At 44.2% G+C, this 18,572-nt stretch overlaps 1 protein-coding gene across 1 annotated transcript in view; it reads left to right on the plus strand.

The window, feature by feature from the left end:
- Positions 1-13,136: 13,136 nt before the first annotated feature.
- MBOAT1 (membrane bound O-acyltransferase domain containing 1) overlaps positions 13,137-18,572 on the plus strand; it is a 52,236-nt gene continuing 46,800 nt past the window's right edge. The window contains exon 1 of the mRNA XM_061995015.1: positions 13,137-13,294. Coding sequence (XP_061850999.1) covers positions 13,205-13,294 — 90 coding nt within the window. The 5' untranslated portion in view covers positions 13,137-13,204. The remainder of the gene's footprint in view (positions 13,295-18,572) is intronic.

The raw sequence follows: 18,572 nt of genomic DNA on the forward strand, positions 1-18,572 counted from the left end.
TGCGCTGTTTTCATAAACAACTTCACATTTCAATTTCAGAAAGTGTATGATGCAAGCTGAGTTAGCTGTGCTGGGGTATAAATTCATTCTTGTGCTGGTCCTCCGTTCACTTTCATGTCTGACTCATCTGGGAAGATCCTGTCTTACCGGGAAAGAGATGGCAGCAAGTCAGTTGGGAAACACCAGCTTTCTTCAGATCTCACATTCATCTGATTTTACAGTATGCCATTTCTGAGCTTGTGAGACAGCTGGGAAGCCTTAGGAGCTTGGAAAGTTTGGGGACAGTTGCACTGAGACTAGTGAGATCTTCACAAACTAGTCAACAGCTTCATCAATGTTGTATCAAATGTTACATCTCTGCATTTCAGGAAACACCATGGGTAAATCTCACAGATAGAAGAAATCTCATTTTTGAGGTAAAGGGGAGCAAAGGCAACAGGCTAACTGCACACTCCTGATTTACCCGATGGGGCAGCACGAGAGAAATCCACAAAACCCCAGCAAGAACAATCCCCTGATTGTCAAGTCCCAAATCACAATATGTAGATTTTGGTTTTCCTCCAGATGCACTGGGCATAACCTTACACACACACACTTCCTCTGACCGCTGACAACTCCCTGTCCTCTTCCAACTTATAAAGCCATACTCACTTTCCAAACCCCCTCCATACAAAACAAGAACTGGCAAACAGACAGATACATATCCAAGTCTTCTCAATTGTTGCTCAAAATCTCTTTCCACTCACTGCCACTTGACAATGGTTTTAAATTACTGTCTACTTAGGGAAGCAACTACTGAGAAAACACAAACCTAATAACTAAGTGCAGGCAGGATTTTTTAATACCTATCTTTCCTTGGTGGTACCTAATTAGGCTGATTGTGATTTAAGGGTAAAAAAAATCAGCCCTGCTAGTAGAAGTATGAGGTCAGTGAGTAATTGGGCGAATATTGACCTCGCAGGAATGCCAGCAGAGTGTGTTAATAAAGTCAGCGCTGAGCAACACAGCTTGCTCCTGCTGCCATTGAGGCTCTTTGTCTAAAGCAGGGCTGTCTGTTTAAAGAGCATCTTCTTGTGCTCATCCAAATTCTAACTTCAAACTGTTATTGCAGCTGCTCACCCCCAGGTGTCTGAAGATAGCCTCTGACAATGTTAAAATGAAGTTACCCATCGTACAGAGTTAACTGCGTACACCAAACATGCATTAATAGTTTAACCTGGGACTTCAGTGAAAGCAAGAGCAAAAGCAACCCTGCTGTTGACAGGCAGGGAGAGGGCTGTAGGCTAAGAAACAAACATCATCCTCTGGGTTTCAATATTCCCTCATTTTTTTTTGTCTCAAGGAGAGGTTTTTAGGTTCAGGTAATGCACATCTTGAGGTGTTCTGGCACCAGATGTGCAATGTTCACCATCTGAGCAGGGTACATTTAGAAAGCAAAGGTTGGGAAGGGTTGGGAAGGGAGGTGCTGCTTCTCCCTTCTCTTTTATGTGGAGGGCTGGTTGGCTGGAGGTGGGACTCAAGAAGGTAGGATGAGGTGTGTGGGTGGGTTCATTCAGTGCTCTGTACTCACAAACTGTTCTGTTGAGTAATTCTTTCCCCTGACTTTTGTCTAACTTATAATTTTGCTGAGGAAGAGATTATTTTTTCTGTGCTGCTGATTCATGTGGAGCTGCACCTTAATTCCTCTAGGCTTGAATTTAAAAAACACCCTAATTTGTGGCTTTTTCTTTTAGAAACAGAGAAACAAACAAAGAAACCTAGAAGCAAAAAAACCTCAAGTGACGGTATCTTGTCCAGAGCCTTCCGTGTTACTAAGAAATTGAGAAGCATCAGGGAACATTTCCGGATAAGGATTGTATTTTTTTTTAACTTTTCCAATATTAGAACAGTTGCTGGCATGGCTTTGGTCCAGACTAACTGCCATCCTCCCAAAACAATTCTCCCTTCTTCCTACCATCTCCCTCTGCACTTGGAGCCTTTGTCCAAGCTGCTGTCTCCTGCAGTTCGTCCCAGAGCCACTGCTGTCCAGCCTGCAGCCTCCCATGCTGTAGCCTCACTGTCTTGTGCAATGGTTTGTTTGGCTACAATCTGTTTGAAAAGGTCCAGGTCATCCCAGAAAGACTTGAATCACTCTGTACACGTGTGCTGACTGCTCAAGGAACTCCAATCAGGCAAATCTGTGGCGTCTACAAATGTTACAGGAAGTGACATTTGCAGCCTTGAAACAATTTTACTATCTACATGTAATAATAATCACAAATATAATCAAGCTGTCAGGCCCTGCAAAAGCATCTTTCAGTCAACAGCAGTTCATTGACCTTTCTTTCCCAATTGTAATAAAGTTATTGAACTTTTATTTTACAGTGTGTGGCTATTTCTTCACCCTATTTCCATGTATTAAATATTTCTTTGACTACTGTACACCACTGTAAAGACCTATCTGGCAATGAAAATAGTATTTGAAAGTGCAGGTAGGGTATTGGAGAAGCTTTTGCCCAGCCAATTCTGTATTCTCACTGAACTCTTTTTAAAAGTATGTATCTAACTATGATAAGCAAAGGATTAGAGAGGAAAAAAACCCCATAATTTAACCTCAGTAGCAATTCATTAAGGTGACTGGATGTAAACTTGGAGTAAAATCTGGTTTTAAGTCTGGAGTAAAATAGAATTAAAACTTCTACCCTCATGTATTCTGATACATCACAGAGCAGAGCCCTCCATCAGGTTCAAGGTTCTCACATTTCCTTAGGCCAAAGAAATACACAATTAGCACAGCTTTTTACAAAACAGATAATCCATTTCTATTTGTTATTATCCCAGCTGGTCAACTCTTTCCTTCTCAGCATGCCTGCTAACCACCAAGAAGTATCTACAGTTATATATATATATATATATATATATGCTGGTATATAACACACAAGGTTCACTTCTATTTACAATAGACTTGCCCCTTTACACTTCAGCTGTTAAATATGCTCTTAAAATATTTGCTTGGAGTAATAAGTATTTTCCAATCTGTGGTTTCTTGCTTTTCTTGTTCAGAGTCTTGAATGTCAGAAATGAACTTCAAGACTTAAAGGCCATTGGGTTTTGCTTTCCAGCAGTAAATAACTCAGGCTATCTCCTAAGTTACAGAACTTTGCACTGTATAAAATATAAGCAAAACACAACCTTCAAGTGTGGTCACATACTTGGGAAATAATTGCTGGTGTTTCCTTATAACTGAAGCAGGAGCTGAGTTCCTCTCAGGCTGAGGAACCCCAAAGCCAGACACTTCCAAGCTATTCACTGATGGACAAGACAGCCTCAGGCAGATCTTGCAGAGGTAAAGGATGGTTTGTTGATCTACAAGGAATATTCCTGCCATTTAAACTATTGCAGTTTGCAGATGGCAATGAGTATGGTATGCAAGAGAGCATCTACTGAAAGGCCCCTGCTGTTAGGAGCAGCGTGGTTTTTGGATGCACAACTTGTTCAGAATTCTTAGTGAACTGGAAAAACTGTACATTTCAGCAATCTTTTAATAATGTGGTGGTTTTCATTGCCTTGGTTTCTTTCCATTACAGCCCTTAGGAATATTAGGATTATCTGGGTGTTTTGCACTCTTTGCCATATCAAAAAAGGAAGGTGGATGCTGGACCTGCAGGGATTTGAAAGCAACCAGCTTTGACTTTGTGATAGATTTTTTTTCATTTCATGATGCCAACAGGTGTGAGAAACCAAAGGAACAGTCATAGCAAGCAGTCAGCTCTTAATTATCTGCACACCCAACCCAGCCTGAACTAAAGCAGAGGCAAATTAGAAGGTGAGTTACAACACTAGGTTACGTTTTACCATCCTATACATATGAAGCTAATTTTAGCCTTCCAAAACACTAACGTAAAACTCTGTGATGCTGCTACCAACCCGCCCTTCCACTCCCCTGCCCAGAAATACCTTGCAGGAGGGAAAGCTGCTTGAGCAAAGCTATGGTCTGGCAACATGGAGAGCACAAACAGCCTTGCTTTGCCTTCCCTCCTCCAGTGTGACATCTACAGTGTAGGGCCACATGGAGAAGTTGGCCAATCCAACAGAGAGGGTTAGCTGGATGTGCTGAGCAGGGACACTCCCGAGTTAATACACTTTCAGCAGCGTCCATTATCCACCACATCCTTCCTTCTTTCTTCCCAGGAGTCAGAGTGCCTTGTGGGGAGAGGCAGGACATGATGGCAGAGTCTTGGGACTGTTTCCTTTCTTTACATACTGTCTATCCCACTACCTCTTCACTTCACTGGTGCCACTGCCTGGTTGTGGAGAAGATTGTGTTTCAAGACATCAGGGAGCATTTAAAAAAACAGTAGCATTTAAAAAAAGCCACGTGACTAGAATGTGTGTCACCCACGGTAGCACTCAGCAGTGAGCCAGAGCAGCAGCCTGGAAGGTGTATCTGCAGCCTAGCCAGAGAAGAGAAATTCAGGTTACATCAGAAACCTAAAGGCTTCCTGATAAACTGAGGCAACCAGCAGACTTTGATGGAAACTGCAGGCGTTGGCCCTTATTGTCAACCTTGGCTATGTATCAGATGGAAAAGATCTTCAGAGGCTGTCACCACAGCAGATCCATATCATACTCTGTCAAGTAGAATACAATTTGTCAGTTCCTGTGTAGCAAATGACGGTGATATCTGTTTAAAACCACTTTTGCAAGCAGTCAGCTGGCAAGTGCCTTGTACACTGGCCCATCTGCTACCACAGTAATTGGGTCATCCACTTCAGGAGAAGCCTTTTTGCTCGTGTAGTGACAGAAACAGTGACCTCACGTGAAGAAAGTCTATATCAGACCAGAGATTCTAACAGTGGGACACAGGAAAGAAAATATCCCTCTGGACCAAGCAGAAACAGCTGACCCCTTAATAAGCACTTGCTCAACTAAGGCTGCAGAGCAGGTCTGATTGCCCCTCAGAAATTATGCTGAAGGAAAACAAGGAGAAAGGTTCTGAAAGTCGTTATCAGAGAGGGGACTGAAACCCCCACAAAGACAGGGATGCCAGGACTTGCTGCCTGACACATCACCAGCTGCAGCACTCTTCTGTTAACACCAGGAACTGCCCATGTGAAAAAAGGATACTGGGAAGGGACTGGTCTATTAAAAATGTTTAGGTTGGCAAGTTTAATTTGGAGTTTCCTTTTTAATAAGAGTTAATAACAGAGTTGGTCTCTGATTTAAAGAGAATCAGATTTTTGGTTGCAAAACCTACAAAGTTATAGCTCCTATTTTACCTGTTGTGACAGGACAATCAGGCCTTCCTCTACATTAAGTATTCATTTTTCTCTCTCCTTCTCTCAGGGCAATTATCCATCAGAGTAACTTTGCTAGGATTATAACTCTATCCTTAGCAATTTTAAAAGCTAGAGTGCCTGCCTTTCTTAAAGTTAGGCTCACATTACCTCACCACAGTGGATTTTTTTCCTCCTTATCTTTAACATCTGAACCTTTTAATTTTCTGAGACAAGCTCTGTTACTACGTGTACAAAATGAGCTTGTGAGAGTTCAGGTGTACATGATGCCTCACCTGCCTCTGCAGTACAAAGTCAACAGCTTCTCACTAATGGAAATATATGGGAAATACATAAAACAACCTGAGAAACTTACAAAACTTACCTCAAATGCAAGGGAAGCATTTTATAGCTAGTTAGAGATTAAGCACCAAAATTACAGAGTCTCTGAATGAAGTCCAAGACTGATTTAGTGAAAAGCAAGCTAAAGAAAGAAGATAAATTTGAATCCTTCTAAAATGAAGCTTGATACATCATTTTCTCCCACTAGTTCAGACTTTGTAACCACCAGGGTCACTTCTGGCCTTACAGCCAGTGAATCTCCATTGCCAGCAACATGGGAATGGAACTTTCAGCTACACCAGCCTTTTCCATCACTTATTTCACACTGGTCAGGCAAGTTTCCCAAAGTATTTAAGAGTCATCTCTGCAACAACAGTTACTGCAGCTCATTAATGTTTAACTTAATCTAACAGAGCTCATCACTGCCAATCAATCAATTTCTTAGATGAGCTTGTAAAATATGCAGTGAAAAACATCCAGCAAAGACAAACTCATCACATTTCTGCCAGCTTGGGCAAAGGGGCTGTTGCTAGTGGTAAGGGAGCTGGCTTTTGAAAGAGAAGCTAAATGATAGGACTGAAGCAGATGTGGTAATATTCAAACATCTTTTCAATACACCAAGCCTCTCAGTGCAACTAATATTTGTGCATCATTCCATGGCACTGGGAGGCCCAGTTTTCTATGCATCTGCACCATCTTTGCTTTGTGGGAAGCACGTGCTGTGTTAGGAGACCGGTCTAGTTGGACCACTAATAAAACTAAGCACTTACTTGGATGCCCAATGCCCAAGTTTATAGTAGGGCTGATGCTTAGGGTTTTATTTCCTGCACTGTTAAGAAACCTGGGATTTGTTGATATATAGTCACTTAATGCTGTAGGCATGGTACCCTCTCAGAGCAGCAACGAAATGCTGACAAAGCTCGAATTCATCTACATTGTTTTCCTTAACTAGGTCTCCTGTTTCCAACAGGACAGCCAGAAGGTGTGTCAACATCCAGTGAAAGTTTATGGAATATCAGCTGACAGATGTGATTGACAGGAGACTTTGAAGGTGAAGGTCTCAGTTTTTCGTCCTTGTAGTATCCACAACCTTTCTTTGATGATCCTGGCTTGAGGCAGCAACACAAACTGATCCACCCAGGAGGGTCTGTAAGTGGCTGCCTTTAAAACAAACATCATCAATGTTTTACAGATCAGACAGCAGGAGTCTTGCCTTTGCCAGTGATGAAAATACACTTAAAGGTCTCATTGTTCGTTGGGTCATGTTCTTTCTGGTGGAGCTTACTGGGCGTTGAATTCAGTGCTTTTCCCCCCGTGCATATAAATATTACACTCATAATAATAATCACAGCAGTAATAGGTTCGTTATGTTTATTATCACTGCGCCAAGCAGCTGTATTCATGGAGGAAGACCTTCTTTTGCTGGATGTTACACAAGCCCAGAATAAAGCAGGAGGCCCTGGCTGAAGGCACTAATGATCTAAGTAGGAGGCAGGATTCAAAGCTGGATGTAGACCAGCTGGCATAGGAGGCCAAGGAAACAATAAGACAGCACTAATCAGTGAATATGCTGTGACCTCAACAAAACATCTCTCTGTTGACAAGCTTTCAGTAGAAAAGCGTTTTTCCCCCTTGAAACAATAAGGAAAAAAAAAAGGTTTTAAAAGGTAATTAAAAAGAGGATGGTATATTAATCTTGCTTGTTTACTGGGGTCACCTCCTCATTGTAAAAGGGCAAGTTCAGGAGAAAACTCAGGAGTGCTTGTTTGAAAGTCTAACAGAAGGGCTAACGCTTGTCGTAGGGTGGATGGATAGACAATGGGAACCTAGGAAAGGAAAACTTGGGAATTTGGGAAGCACACTTTGCAGTAGCATCCTGATTAGACAAGGGTATATTCACCAATGCTGCAGGAAAAAAATAATGTTTCAGCACTTAGAACAAGGAGAGCCTGGGTGAGGTTTCAGCTGAGCGTGGGTTGACTAAGTCTCTATGGGTATTTGCGCAAACAGAGCCATGAAGTACCAGTTCAAAGCAGAAAAAGGCAACTTTTATGAAAACAAATAGATTAGACAATCTTTCTAACCCATAATTCCTTGTGCTTACACATTTAATATATTGGTCATCTTCAATAACATTCATCACCTTCAAATCATACTTATCCCTAATTTCTTTTCTCCTTTGGACATCATTTAAAAAAGTCATGACTACCCGTACCTAGAAGAGTAGGACACACAACCAGAGCTTTGTAATCAGGGCACTGTAGGACAAAGTGTTCAGTTAGACTGGCGTCACTTAGCTATCTTATTCAAGCTATGCATGTTGCAGAGCAGTGGATTTAGCTAACAGTGTTATTTGATGGCACCAGTGGACAAAATACTTAGTAGACCTTGGGTCTCTAAATCCATGCACCGGTACTGACTGATTCCTGCAATGTCATTTAGTCTTTTCCATGAGACTTTGAACTACCACTGAAGGGGCTTGTTTGCTTATGCAAGTTTAATTTTGCTTTATATATAGTTATAGTATTACACCTACAGCTTCAAAAACACAAGGATAGCTTTCTGCTAACTCTAAGATTTGATTGGCTTCAACATTTTTCCCCACCCATCTATTATATTTGCTGCAAAAAGGACTTCTGGGAAGCAATGATGACATTAGGTAATGGGAGCTATTTCTCTAACTTTCTGGCAAAGTTAACATGACTTTCCTCTGAGATGCACAGCTTCCCCTCTAGATGGTAGCAGAGAACAAACTCTAAGGTACTTGCCCTGTGATGACTGGGATGATACTGAAGAAGCTGAGAAGTCGTGCTAGATTGTCTTTGTATTCTGTTTTCATTTGATACAGCCAAGAAGAGTTGTGCTGCATACGCTGATGCTAAACCTGGGATTTTGAAGGAATGTTACTATGAAAGTTTCCTGCCTTACGATTTCCTGCTCTGCAAAGCCTTTCTTAAGAATACAAACATTATTTAAATAGTTGTTTTAACATAAAACAAATATTTCTGTACTCCTGGACATCTGTTTTCTTTATAAAATCCTTCTCTTGATTGCCTTAAATGTAGCTGAACTGAAATCTCCACATGTCTAATAGTTACTGCCAGCACCCTGTTTCCATGAACCTTTACGTTGTTCCTGTTACTTATGCCTAATTCTTATGAAACCTAAATGTTTGCAATTTATCATTTTGTAAGCCATAAAGTGCCCTTCTAGGTTTCTAGTTTCAAGCTGTTTGACACAATCACCTGTATCTCAAAATATTCTTAAATGAAGCATAGTAGAGCTCACAGAAAGATGCAGTATAAACACCTTCTTTTCTGTTCACTAGTAAATGGAAAAAAATAATCCTTCTATTATTTCCATGTGCCTGCCTTATGACCACTGGTTTTCTGAAAGAGATCCCTCTCAGCAGCAGGAAAAGAACCTGAAAGGTTTTCTCAAGCCTAGCCACAGAAGGCCTCATGTTGGTAGAAGGGATCACAGACTATAAAGTATATGTAAACCTCTGTTCATTGATACATACACAGTGGGCTGTAAATTACCTATTACCTTTGAGAAATAGACTTTGAATGCACTTGGGATGACGTTAGGAATTCTTGGTAAAGCAATATAGAATAAAATAATGTTACCACAGAAATCTATAGTCTCTCCCTTTCAAAAACAGAAAGGGGGAAGGAATAAAGATACCAATAACTTCCACATAATGAGAGATTAACTAGATTCCTCGGCAAGGACAAGAGACAAGCCGGGGTATATGAAGTTATGGATAGCATGGGGGAGGTGGTTAAGCAGTGATTACTCGTTTCAGCACCAGAACAAGACAGCACCCAATGAAATTACAAGGCAGCTGCTTTAAAACAAACCACAGGAAGTACTTTTTCAAACAGCACATAATTAAATAGCAGGACTCCCAGGATACTGTGAAGGTCAAAAATATGAGTGAATTCAAAAAACATTGGACATGTAACATAGACCCATCAGCGGCTATTAAACATGATCTTCCAGAGGAAAGTTCCAGCTTGGAAAGTCCTGATGGCTGGAAGCTGGGGGAGTATAAAGACTGCTCTGTTTTTTTCATGTTTCTTGTATACCACACCTAAGCATCCACAATTCTCACTGTCAAAGACAACAGACCCAATTAACCTTTTGGTCTCACAGGCAATGACCACTTTTACACCTCACAGGTGGCCCTGCCAGTGGAGGTGAGGGCAACACAGTGACACATAAACTAAATTATTTGCACAGAGAAATTGTAAATCAAATAGGTTAGTGGTGCAAAGACACTCAAGATGGATCCACAGAAGCATGGTAGGGTGTAGGAGAGCATTCTCGTTTCAGTGTACCACGGACACACCTTTGCTGAGCCAGTCGGGGTCCAGGAGTGTGCTCTCAGTTGGACTTAGCCCTGTCAACTGTCCCTGGCTCCATGCAGTGCCAGTTCAAGTGTCTCTTATAGCAGGGCTTCCCTTTCCAGAGACAAAGGCTGTGCAGAACGCACTGTGCCACTGGCTCCATCTATCTGTACTGCCCTGTAACCAAGCTAGTAGAGCTCCCCTAGAAGGAAGTGCGACAAGGATTGTATTGAGGAGACATCAGACCAAGATGTACTGCTGCCAGCTCAGGTTTAGAGGCAGAAATCTACATTCTTTTGGGAATGCAGCAGCCTTCCATAAGCATAAACTGTAAAGCTGATAGTATTTTGCTTATGTATTTTAAAGCTACTTGTTAAACAAGAAAAAGAGCACTGAAACTCAGGAATGGTAGTTTTTGACAGTAATAACTTTTCTAATAACAATTATTTCCTTCCCTCTTGCCACTCTAAGCTTCTCCCATATTTCTCACCAGTCTTTTCATCTTAATACTCTCTTTCTTCTCAAACTTCTTTCTTACCTCATTCTTGCTGATACATTTCCCTGGCCAATTCTCTCCTCCTCACCATAGCTCCATTTGCTTCTGTTCCTTTAATACCTGTAGCCAACTTTGCTCTAGTTCCCTAGAATCACCATCTTCTTCCTTCTTGTGCTCTTGCTCTTGACTTTCTCCATCCGCCCTTTTATCTTTCCAGCTATTTTTCAGAGCAGCTGTTTCTGCCACCACACAAAGCCCTGATGGCTGAGTTCTGACTACGGAGAAGCAGGCACGCTCTGCTCACTTCCCGTGCCTGGAGCCCTGTGACATCCCACTCTGCTGCTGTGGTGGAAGAAATAGATGGAGTCACACGAAGGAAACGTGAAGGGCTAAAGAATGCTCATGGTCTTCAGAGATGTTCTATACTGACCCCAAGCCTACACACAGATTTTGTGTGGCTTTTCCCCCAGAACGCTGGTAGTCGGTCACTCTTGAGTAGTTTCACAAAGACAATGAAAAGCATTTCCTTGATTCCAGGAAAACTGCCACGTCTAAACTTGAAGTCACCATCCCAGAAGTACAAGATTTCCACAGCAAAAAAGCTTGGAGAATATTTGTAGTCTGTGTGTAATAAATCACTGTTGTTCCTTTCCCAAAAGCAGGTCAATGGTTTTAGCCGAAGCCCAGCAAGCAGCCTGCTCGTGGTGGACACAGCCTATGGAAAGTTCCATCCAGTTTCAGGCTGGCAAAATTTAAACAACTGGAAAGAAGGACTTCCAATGGAAAATATTAGGAACTCTTCTGTATGGCTACCCAGATCTTCCAAACTGCTTACTTCAAGTATGTGTGTGCATGGATGTATCTATGTACATACATATATTTATATAGCACATTCAAACTGGCACCACTAAAACAATACTATTAAGAGAATGCTGTTGCTGTAAAACTCCTTCTCTACTGAACAAGTTTTGCCAGCACAGCGCAGGATAAGCAGAACACTTTAAACGTGGCACACTATCCATTTTAAGGCACTACTAGAGTTTCAGCTACCACAGTTAGCTGTTATTTGAAGAAGAGAAAATGATGGGCCTATTAAAAACAGAGCCTGCAAAGGACCTTTGGAGTATTTCAGGTTCCAGGCATGTCAGCAGCATGAGGTGAAAGGGAAGCATTGCAGTGCTGTCTGAGCCCTCCTTGCAGTATAATACGACATTGTCTGGGGCAAGCCTAATAACACTCTTTCTGCAGATAATCTTGGCAGAAGTACCTTTTTAATGGCTCTATTTTACTTACAAGATAAAACCCCACTCCTTTCTAATTTCCCCTCCCCATCAATCAAAAAGTCACTATTTCCCCAGTCACACACACCCCTTTTGTTTCCAGCAACGTGAACCACAGGCTGAATGCAATGACTGAAAAAAAAACCCCATTATCTGTGTTATAAACAGTAAATAATAAAAGCTTTATACTACCGTTTTGGTTGTGAAACTCCATCTCAGTTGGATGATCAGCACGCTGGAACAACTTTCATGTGAGGAAAGGCTGCAGGACCTGGAGTTATTTAGCCTGGAGAAGGCTGAGAGAGGGCCTTATCAATGCTGATAAACACCTAAAGGATGAGTTTTGAAGAGGACAGAGCCAGACTTGTTTTCTGTGATGGCCACTGACGGGACAGGGGGTAACAGGCACAAGCTGGAAGTTCCACTGGAGCACGAAGATAAACTCGTTTGGTCCTGAGGTGAGGGAGCCCTGGCCAGGCTGCCCAGGGAGGGTGTGGAGGCTCCTTCTCAGGAGGTTTCCAAACCCACCTGGACACATTCCTGTGCCCCCTGATCAGGAGGAGCCTGCTTTAGCAGGGGGTTGAGCTGGATGAGCTCTGGAAGGCCCTTCCCCACCCACAACCACTCTAGATTCTATGATCTCTGCTCAAGATAGCTACAAATTACCACCTTGGCCCCAGAGGTGTCTGAGAAGTTAATGCTACTGGACAAGACGCTGGGTCAGGGTGAGTGGATGGGACTGTCAGCATGTACCTGGTTGAACAGAGCTCTCCAGGCCCACAGTACGCCTGGGCCCGCTACAGGTGAGTGCCGTGTGCCCGCACCACCCGCTCACTGTCACCACACGGACATCGCACCTTTGCCATCACCAAGGCCCTCGCACACAACTCCTCTCTTCTTCTTCTTCTTCCTCCTCCTGCTACTCTTCTCCCCTCAGCCAACCCCAGGGCGGAGACGAAGAAACCCCCCGCACAAGACATTTTCCCACTTCCCACTGTGGCCGCAGGGAGAAGGATGATGGTTCCCTCAGGACGAAGCAGCAGCCTTCTACCTTCGACTCCGCTTATAACAGCTGGGTCCCCGACGACACTGGGCAGCGGCAGGTGAGGGCCTAGCGGCAGGTGAGGGCCCGGCCGCAGGTGAGGGCCCGGCCGCAGGTGAGGGCCCGGCCGCAGGTGAGGGCCCGGCCGCAGGTGAGGGCCTAGCTGCAGGTGAGGGCCCGGCGCCGGTTTCCCGCCGCCCTGTCGCCCCGCCCCGCGGCGGCGCCCGCCCCGCCCCCGGCCGTTGGGCCTCGGCCCCGCCCCGCCGAGCGCCCCCTGCTGTCCGGCAGCCGGCGCGGGGCGGCGGCCGTGGCGAGGCGCGGAGCTGCGGGGCGGGCGGTGCGCACAGGTGCGTGCGGGCCCGGGGCGGGCGGCGGCAGCAGCAGCAGCAGCGCGCGTGTCTGTGTGCGTGAGGCGGGGGAGTCGCGTGGGATGCAGCATGGCCGAGCCTCCCGGAGCCCCTCACCGCACCACCGGCTCCACCTTGCTTCACCCGCTGAGCGGGCTGCTGGGCATCCCGCTGGACCAGGTGAGGCTGCGCGGCCGGTCCGGGAGCGGGAGGGCGGCCGCGCGTGTGAGGGAGACGCGCGGGGTATCTCGGTGTGGGGAGGGAGGCTCGTCCGGCAGAGACGGGTATCCCGCGGCTGTCACGCCTTCCATCTGCCAGAGGGCCGTGAGAGCAGCGCGGAGACACCGTGTCCCGCGGGAAAGCGGCGTTTCGGCGCGGGGCAGGCCCTCGGCGGGGCATGGCGTGGAGGGGTCGGGCTGAGCTTTGGCAGGCCGGCCTCACAGACAAACCCGTTCATTCTTCCCGGCAATGCCCGGCGCTTTGGTGCCCCTGGAAGAAAGGCTGCTGCTGGATGTTGTCTGTCAGGGCGCTGGGATAACAGCGGCCAAGTTGGATACGCTGAAATAGTTGGGACGCTCGCCCGCCTCGGGTTAGCAGCCCGGTAGCGTGTAGCGTGCGGGGGGGTGGGGATGAAACGGGTCTTGTAGGATGTAGTTGCGATCAGGCAGCGCTTTTGCGGCGACAGATCTGTAGAAAGGAAGCACAGATCTCTCCTTCAGTTTACTACAAGTGATGAAGCCGCCGAGCGCGAGGATGGAGGTATGCGGAACGCACGCGTGCATAGAGAGCGGTCTGACGGGCGAGCAAGTTCCTACCAAGTACCAAACATCACACTGTGTTTTCATCTGTGGCGTTGTCTGGTTGTTTATGGTCTCCTGGTTAAGTTCAGACCCCTAGCTGACAGAAAAAGTTGCTCCCCCACCACCGCATTTTCTCGTCTCTCAAGCCTGCGTGCACCTGCTGCTTTCCTGCGCTCTTTTCAGCAACGAGGAAGTTGGGTCTGGATGTTTGTGCTGACCAGGAAAAGTCTCCACCAAACTCTCAGGAGGTTGAACTGTGCTCTGAGAAACTGGGGCAGCAGAGACGTGCTGGTAAAAATCAACAGAAGGTTGAGATTTATTTGCTTTCCTGTGTTTGCAGAGTGGCTGGTGCTATGTGTCATTTTTTACTACTGTTTGTTGTTAGAGCTGAGTGGGAAATACATCATTTTATAGATTGGACTCCTGCACCCAACCCTGCCAGTTTTTCCTCTCAACAGGAAATAGATTTTGAGGCAAAAAAAATCTGTTTCTCAACATGAAAAGTAAAAACTATAAAGGCCTGTAATTGTCTAGATAAACTATTCATGTAGAAGGTACATGAATAGTGAGAGCTTCTTTTCTTTTTAGTTATTCCATGATTGATGAATATGGGGACACCAAAGGAACCAGGAATAGCAAACGTTTGCTGTTCCAGCTTGTTTGTGACACTGTAGAGCACAGGCAGAGTTGGGCTGACTGGGGCACTGAACAATGGAGACTTGACAGGCTGCAGGGTTTTTTTTTTTGCTTTCTAAGCTTTCCAAAACTTTTCCTTCCCTTCAGCCAAGGTGATACAAAGACGTTGTTGTCCGCAGAGAAAATTTGCTCCATGCTTTTCTGGGCCTGAGGTTGCTTCGTGACATCTGGTTATGTGCAGGGCCTCGCTCTCGTGGGTTCTGACCGCACTGCCTCCAGGAGCAGTGATGGGCCAGTGAGGATCCCCCTTGATGGAGTTCACAGCTGTGCTGAAATGCAGCTTTCCTCACCTGAAAATCACCATCCCCTTGGGTCCTGTGGAATGGTCCCTCTGAGATCATGCTGTCAATCATTTGTAAAAGCCCCTCTCACCTGTCTTGCCCTGCTGCAGTGTGCTGGGCCACACCAAGCATAAGGGATTTCTGTTGCCTCGAGCTAGGAAATATCCAGATTGCTTTGTGCAGGCTTGCTACCACTGTCCCCTCAAATGACATGAGTTTTGACTGTGGCCTGCTGTGCTAAAGCCCTCAGACACAGAATAAAAACCCTCTCACAGGGCTCTTTTGCATGGTGGGTGGTTACTGTCCTCATTAGAATGAGAGGGCTTTTTGTAAGTTCCCTCTCTCTTCTGTGCAGAACAGAGTTGTGCATGTGAAACATTTATTTATGAATGATTATTTAGTTGAGACTGGATACAAATCCCACGTGTAGCAGGGGCTGGTTTTATACGAGTCTCTTACTGCAGTGCTAACTGGCTCTGTGCCTTCCACTCGCTGGCTAGGCTGCAACAAGAGAGGTAATCTCTGGCTTGTCACTGTCAGTGTCATTGTGCTTTGCCTATTGCATGGTGACATCCACAATCTCCTTCTGGTCCGTGTGGCTGGCAGTTCCCCACCACTGGCCCTGAGCTTTCAAAAAAGGGGTCCAAGTGGAGTTTAGACCCTCCAAGTCACTGTGGCACATGAAAGCTGTGTCTGCCTCTATGTTAAGTGTCCAGAGGACCAGTGTACAAGGTCCATTCTTTTATGGACGTGGTTTTCCATGAGGTCTGTGTTATGAGAGAGATTTCAGTCTGCAAGCAAGATTAGGAAAAAAAAATCAAGCTGAAAGTCTGAGAAGTGAAAGTCATAACCTTTCACAACAGGGGCAGAAAAACTGTAGCAATGCTAGGTGGAAAATGTTTTGTCATCTAATAAGCAGCTATCATATCACTCACTGTAGGGAAGCACAGGTGAATATGAAAACGTGTTTTTCCACACTGTAATTGTTTAAAATGAAGGAAAGAACCAAAACTTATGTTTAAAAGCAGCACAAAATTAGAGGGTGCAGTTCCTTGCTGTGCTGTATACCTGCCAGGCTGTTCACATTTTATGTAGTAGGCAGTGATGTTTTCTTCTGTAGCTGCTAAAATAAGCCTGATGTCTCAGTGTCTGTTTGCATGTCTCTTTAATGGATGATTTCTCTGTGAATTTAGCAGTGAAATATTATTTTTTAAAGAAGTGCTATATTCAGTAACAAGATTAATGAGCTTGAAAGAGGATGAAAAGACTCTCTGTGTTCAAATCATCCTCATATCCCAGGAAAGCAGACTTTGAAGTTTAGCTGACTTGTGTTCTAAAAATATCTGGCTAGGTCAATGACATACCTCCAGCAGCACTTGGAAAAGAGTTTTGGGGTTGTTTCTTTTTCCTTATCACGTGTGCCCCAAATCCCTGAAACTGGAATGTCCATCCGGTATGCTTATATGGTAACTTGGCAAAACAGATACTTTTTTTGCCATGTATCCCCTAAATCACCAATTTGGGATGTTATCCTCTGTCAGAAATCAATGAGGATACAGGAAGTTAAACATTAAACTCTTTATAGTGTAATTTCTATAAACAAAGTGCATGTGTGTGTAAATAAAGTGAAGAAATTAACATGCTATTTCAGGTTTCCTGGTGTTGTTTATCAATGTGTAGTTTTACCATGCCTTCCTAAGCCCTGGGCATCTCTAGAAGTAATTCAGAGTCAAAAGGTTCAGACACACAGTTGAAAAGTTTCACTTCTCAAGGTTATTTCGCAGTACTCTTGATATCCCAGGTTACCCATTGCCTTAGAAGTAGCAGCCCAAGTGCAGATCTTCAACTGCTGTGCATCAAACCTTAAACTTGAACGAGCCCTACCCTGAGTGATGTGAGGCAGTACGAAGTTTGGTGACTTTCGGGGAAGCAGATTCTGTGTTCAAGGGGTCTCTCTCAAAAAACTATATGAGCATCTTCTCCTATTCATATCAGAAGGCCTTTAACTCTGTGTTTCCATTGATGTGGCTAGCCCTGTTTCCCCAAAGTGGGGGGAAAATATGCTTTTAAACTTAATTTTAGCTGCTCTGGCTGCAGGTTTTACACCTTATTTTTCATTTTAATCCTTTCATTGGAGCTGTTCTGTATATTTACATTTTGGCAGCAGCTTAAGTAAAACACCAACTCTGTGGGGGGACTGTGGGACATACTTCTGAGTCTTGGGATAGTTGAAGTATTAGTTTGAATAACTCTCTGCCCAAAACATGACAACAAATTGGTTTAAAAAGGAGAAAGAAGAAAAATGTATATATTTTTTTTCCTTTTACAAAAATCAACATGAATTCTGATCCCCAAATCAGGGATTGCTTTGTTAAAATTCACATTTTTCATCTCTTCTGCTGTCTGACTTAAGTTTCAACTTCTATGCTTTCTGATTTAGCAGATGTGTTAGTCCCAAGCCTCTTTGCATGACTTTTCTAATCTACTTTTTTTGGGCAGTGAAAAGCCAAATAAAAATTAGCTCTACTGACTGAGGCTGGGAACTTTGAGGTTCCTTTAGTGGTTGTCAGTAGAGGCACTAGAAGATGTCATGTTGAGGAATAAAGGCAGTTTGTTACAAAGAGAAGCAAGAGAACTGCAGATGGAAGCTCACTGAAGACATAAGTGGAGTCAGTATCTGATTTTTACCTGAAAAAAAGCCACTCTGAGGCAACAGCAACAACTATCCATTTTTGGTGTGAGCCATGCTACATTTAAATTTCCTGATACCAGTCATTTTACAACTGAAAATCTGTCTTTTCATTTTGAGTTGCATCAGTACTTGTCAGACTTAATGCCCGACACCTTCAACTGCAAAAAATAAAGCTGTGTAACTTTTAGTTACTTGGGAAAGTGAGCAACAGTGAGATCAACATCTTAAAACACTTTTATAGAGAGATATTACTTCTTTTACCCTTTTTACTGTAATGCCATGAAGGACATAGAGCTTGATTTAAAGAAAAAAGGCATGGTCTTGCTGACCCTGTTTTGGGCAAGCAGGGCAGTTCATAGTGCTTGTAGGCAGCGTGGCTCTTCTGTGCATTTAGAGCAAATCCACTTTCTTAACTTGTTGCACCCACTTGCACCCAAGGTTCTGTATGTTCCTGAGACAGAGATATAGCACCTTCCAGAGATCAGGATCATCTCCAAAGCAATTCTTTCTGTTGAGGTCAGCTATTGCTAACAATTGCAATAATAATACATTTTCCTTTGCCTTGGAAGCATGTGCTGCCTTTTTCAACGTGTTCTCACTCAGTTTGGCACTGCAGGCTTGAACCACACTGCTGATGTCTTAATGCTACGGGTGTAAATATTTCCACATCCCTTATGCCTTGAAAATAAAGTCTGTCCTATTAAGTTTTTCGTTTGGCAAGGGACAAAAGTGCAACTGGAATCAGCCACTTGCAGTTTTCCCTCTTTTAAGCACTTTCCTTCTTATTTGTGTTAAAAGAGGTCTGGAAAAATAAGTTCTGAAGTGCTACATAAAGTTTCCTGAAACCTTCTCTGCACATTAATCACACCAGCAGTGATTTACTGGTGCTCTGCAGCTATTTTGAGGCAATATAAAGTAGCAATGAAGATTCTTGGGCTTCAGCCTAGGGGTCTAGGCACCGAGCACAGAGCTGGCTCTGTGCTTTCAGG

The sequence above is a fragment of the Colius striatus genome, chromosome 4 (assembly GCF_028858725.1).
Source record: "Colius striatus isolate bColStr4 chromosome 4, bColStr4.1.hap1, whole genome shotgun sequence".
NCBI lineage: Eukaryota > Metazoa > Chordata > Aves > Coliiformes > Coliidae > Colius > Colius striatus.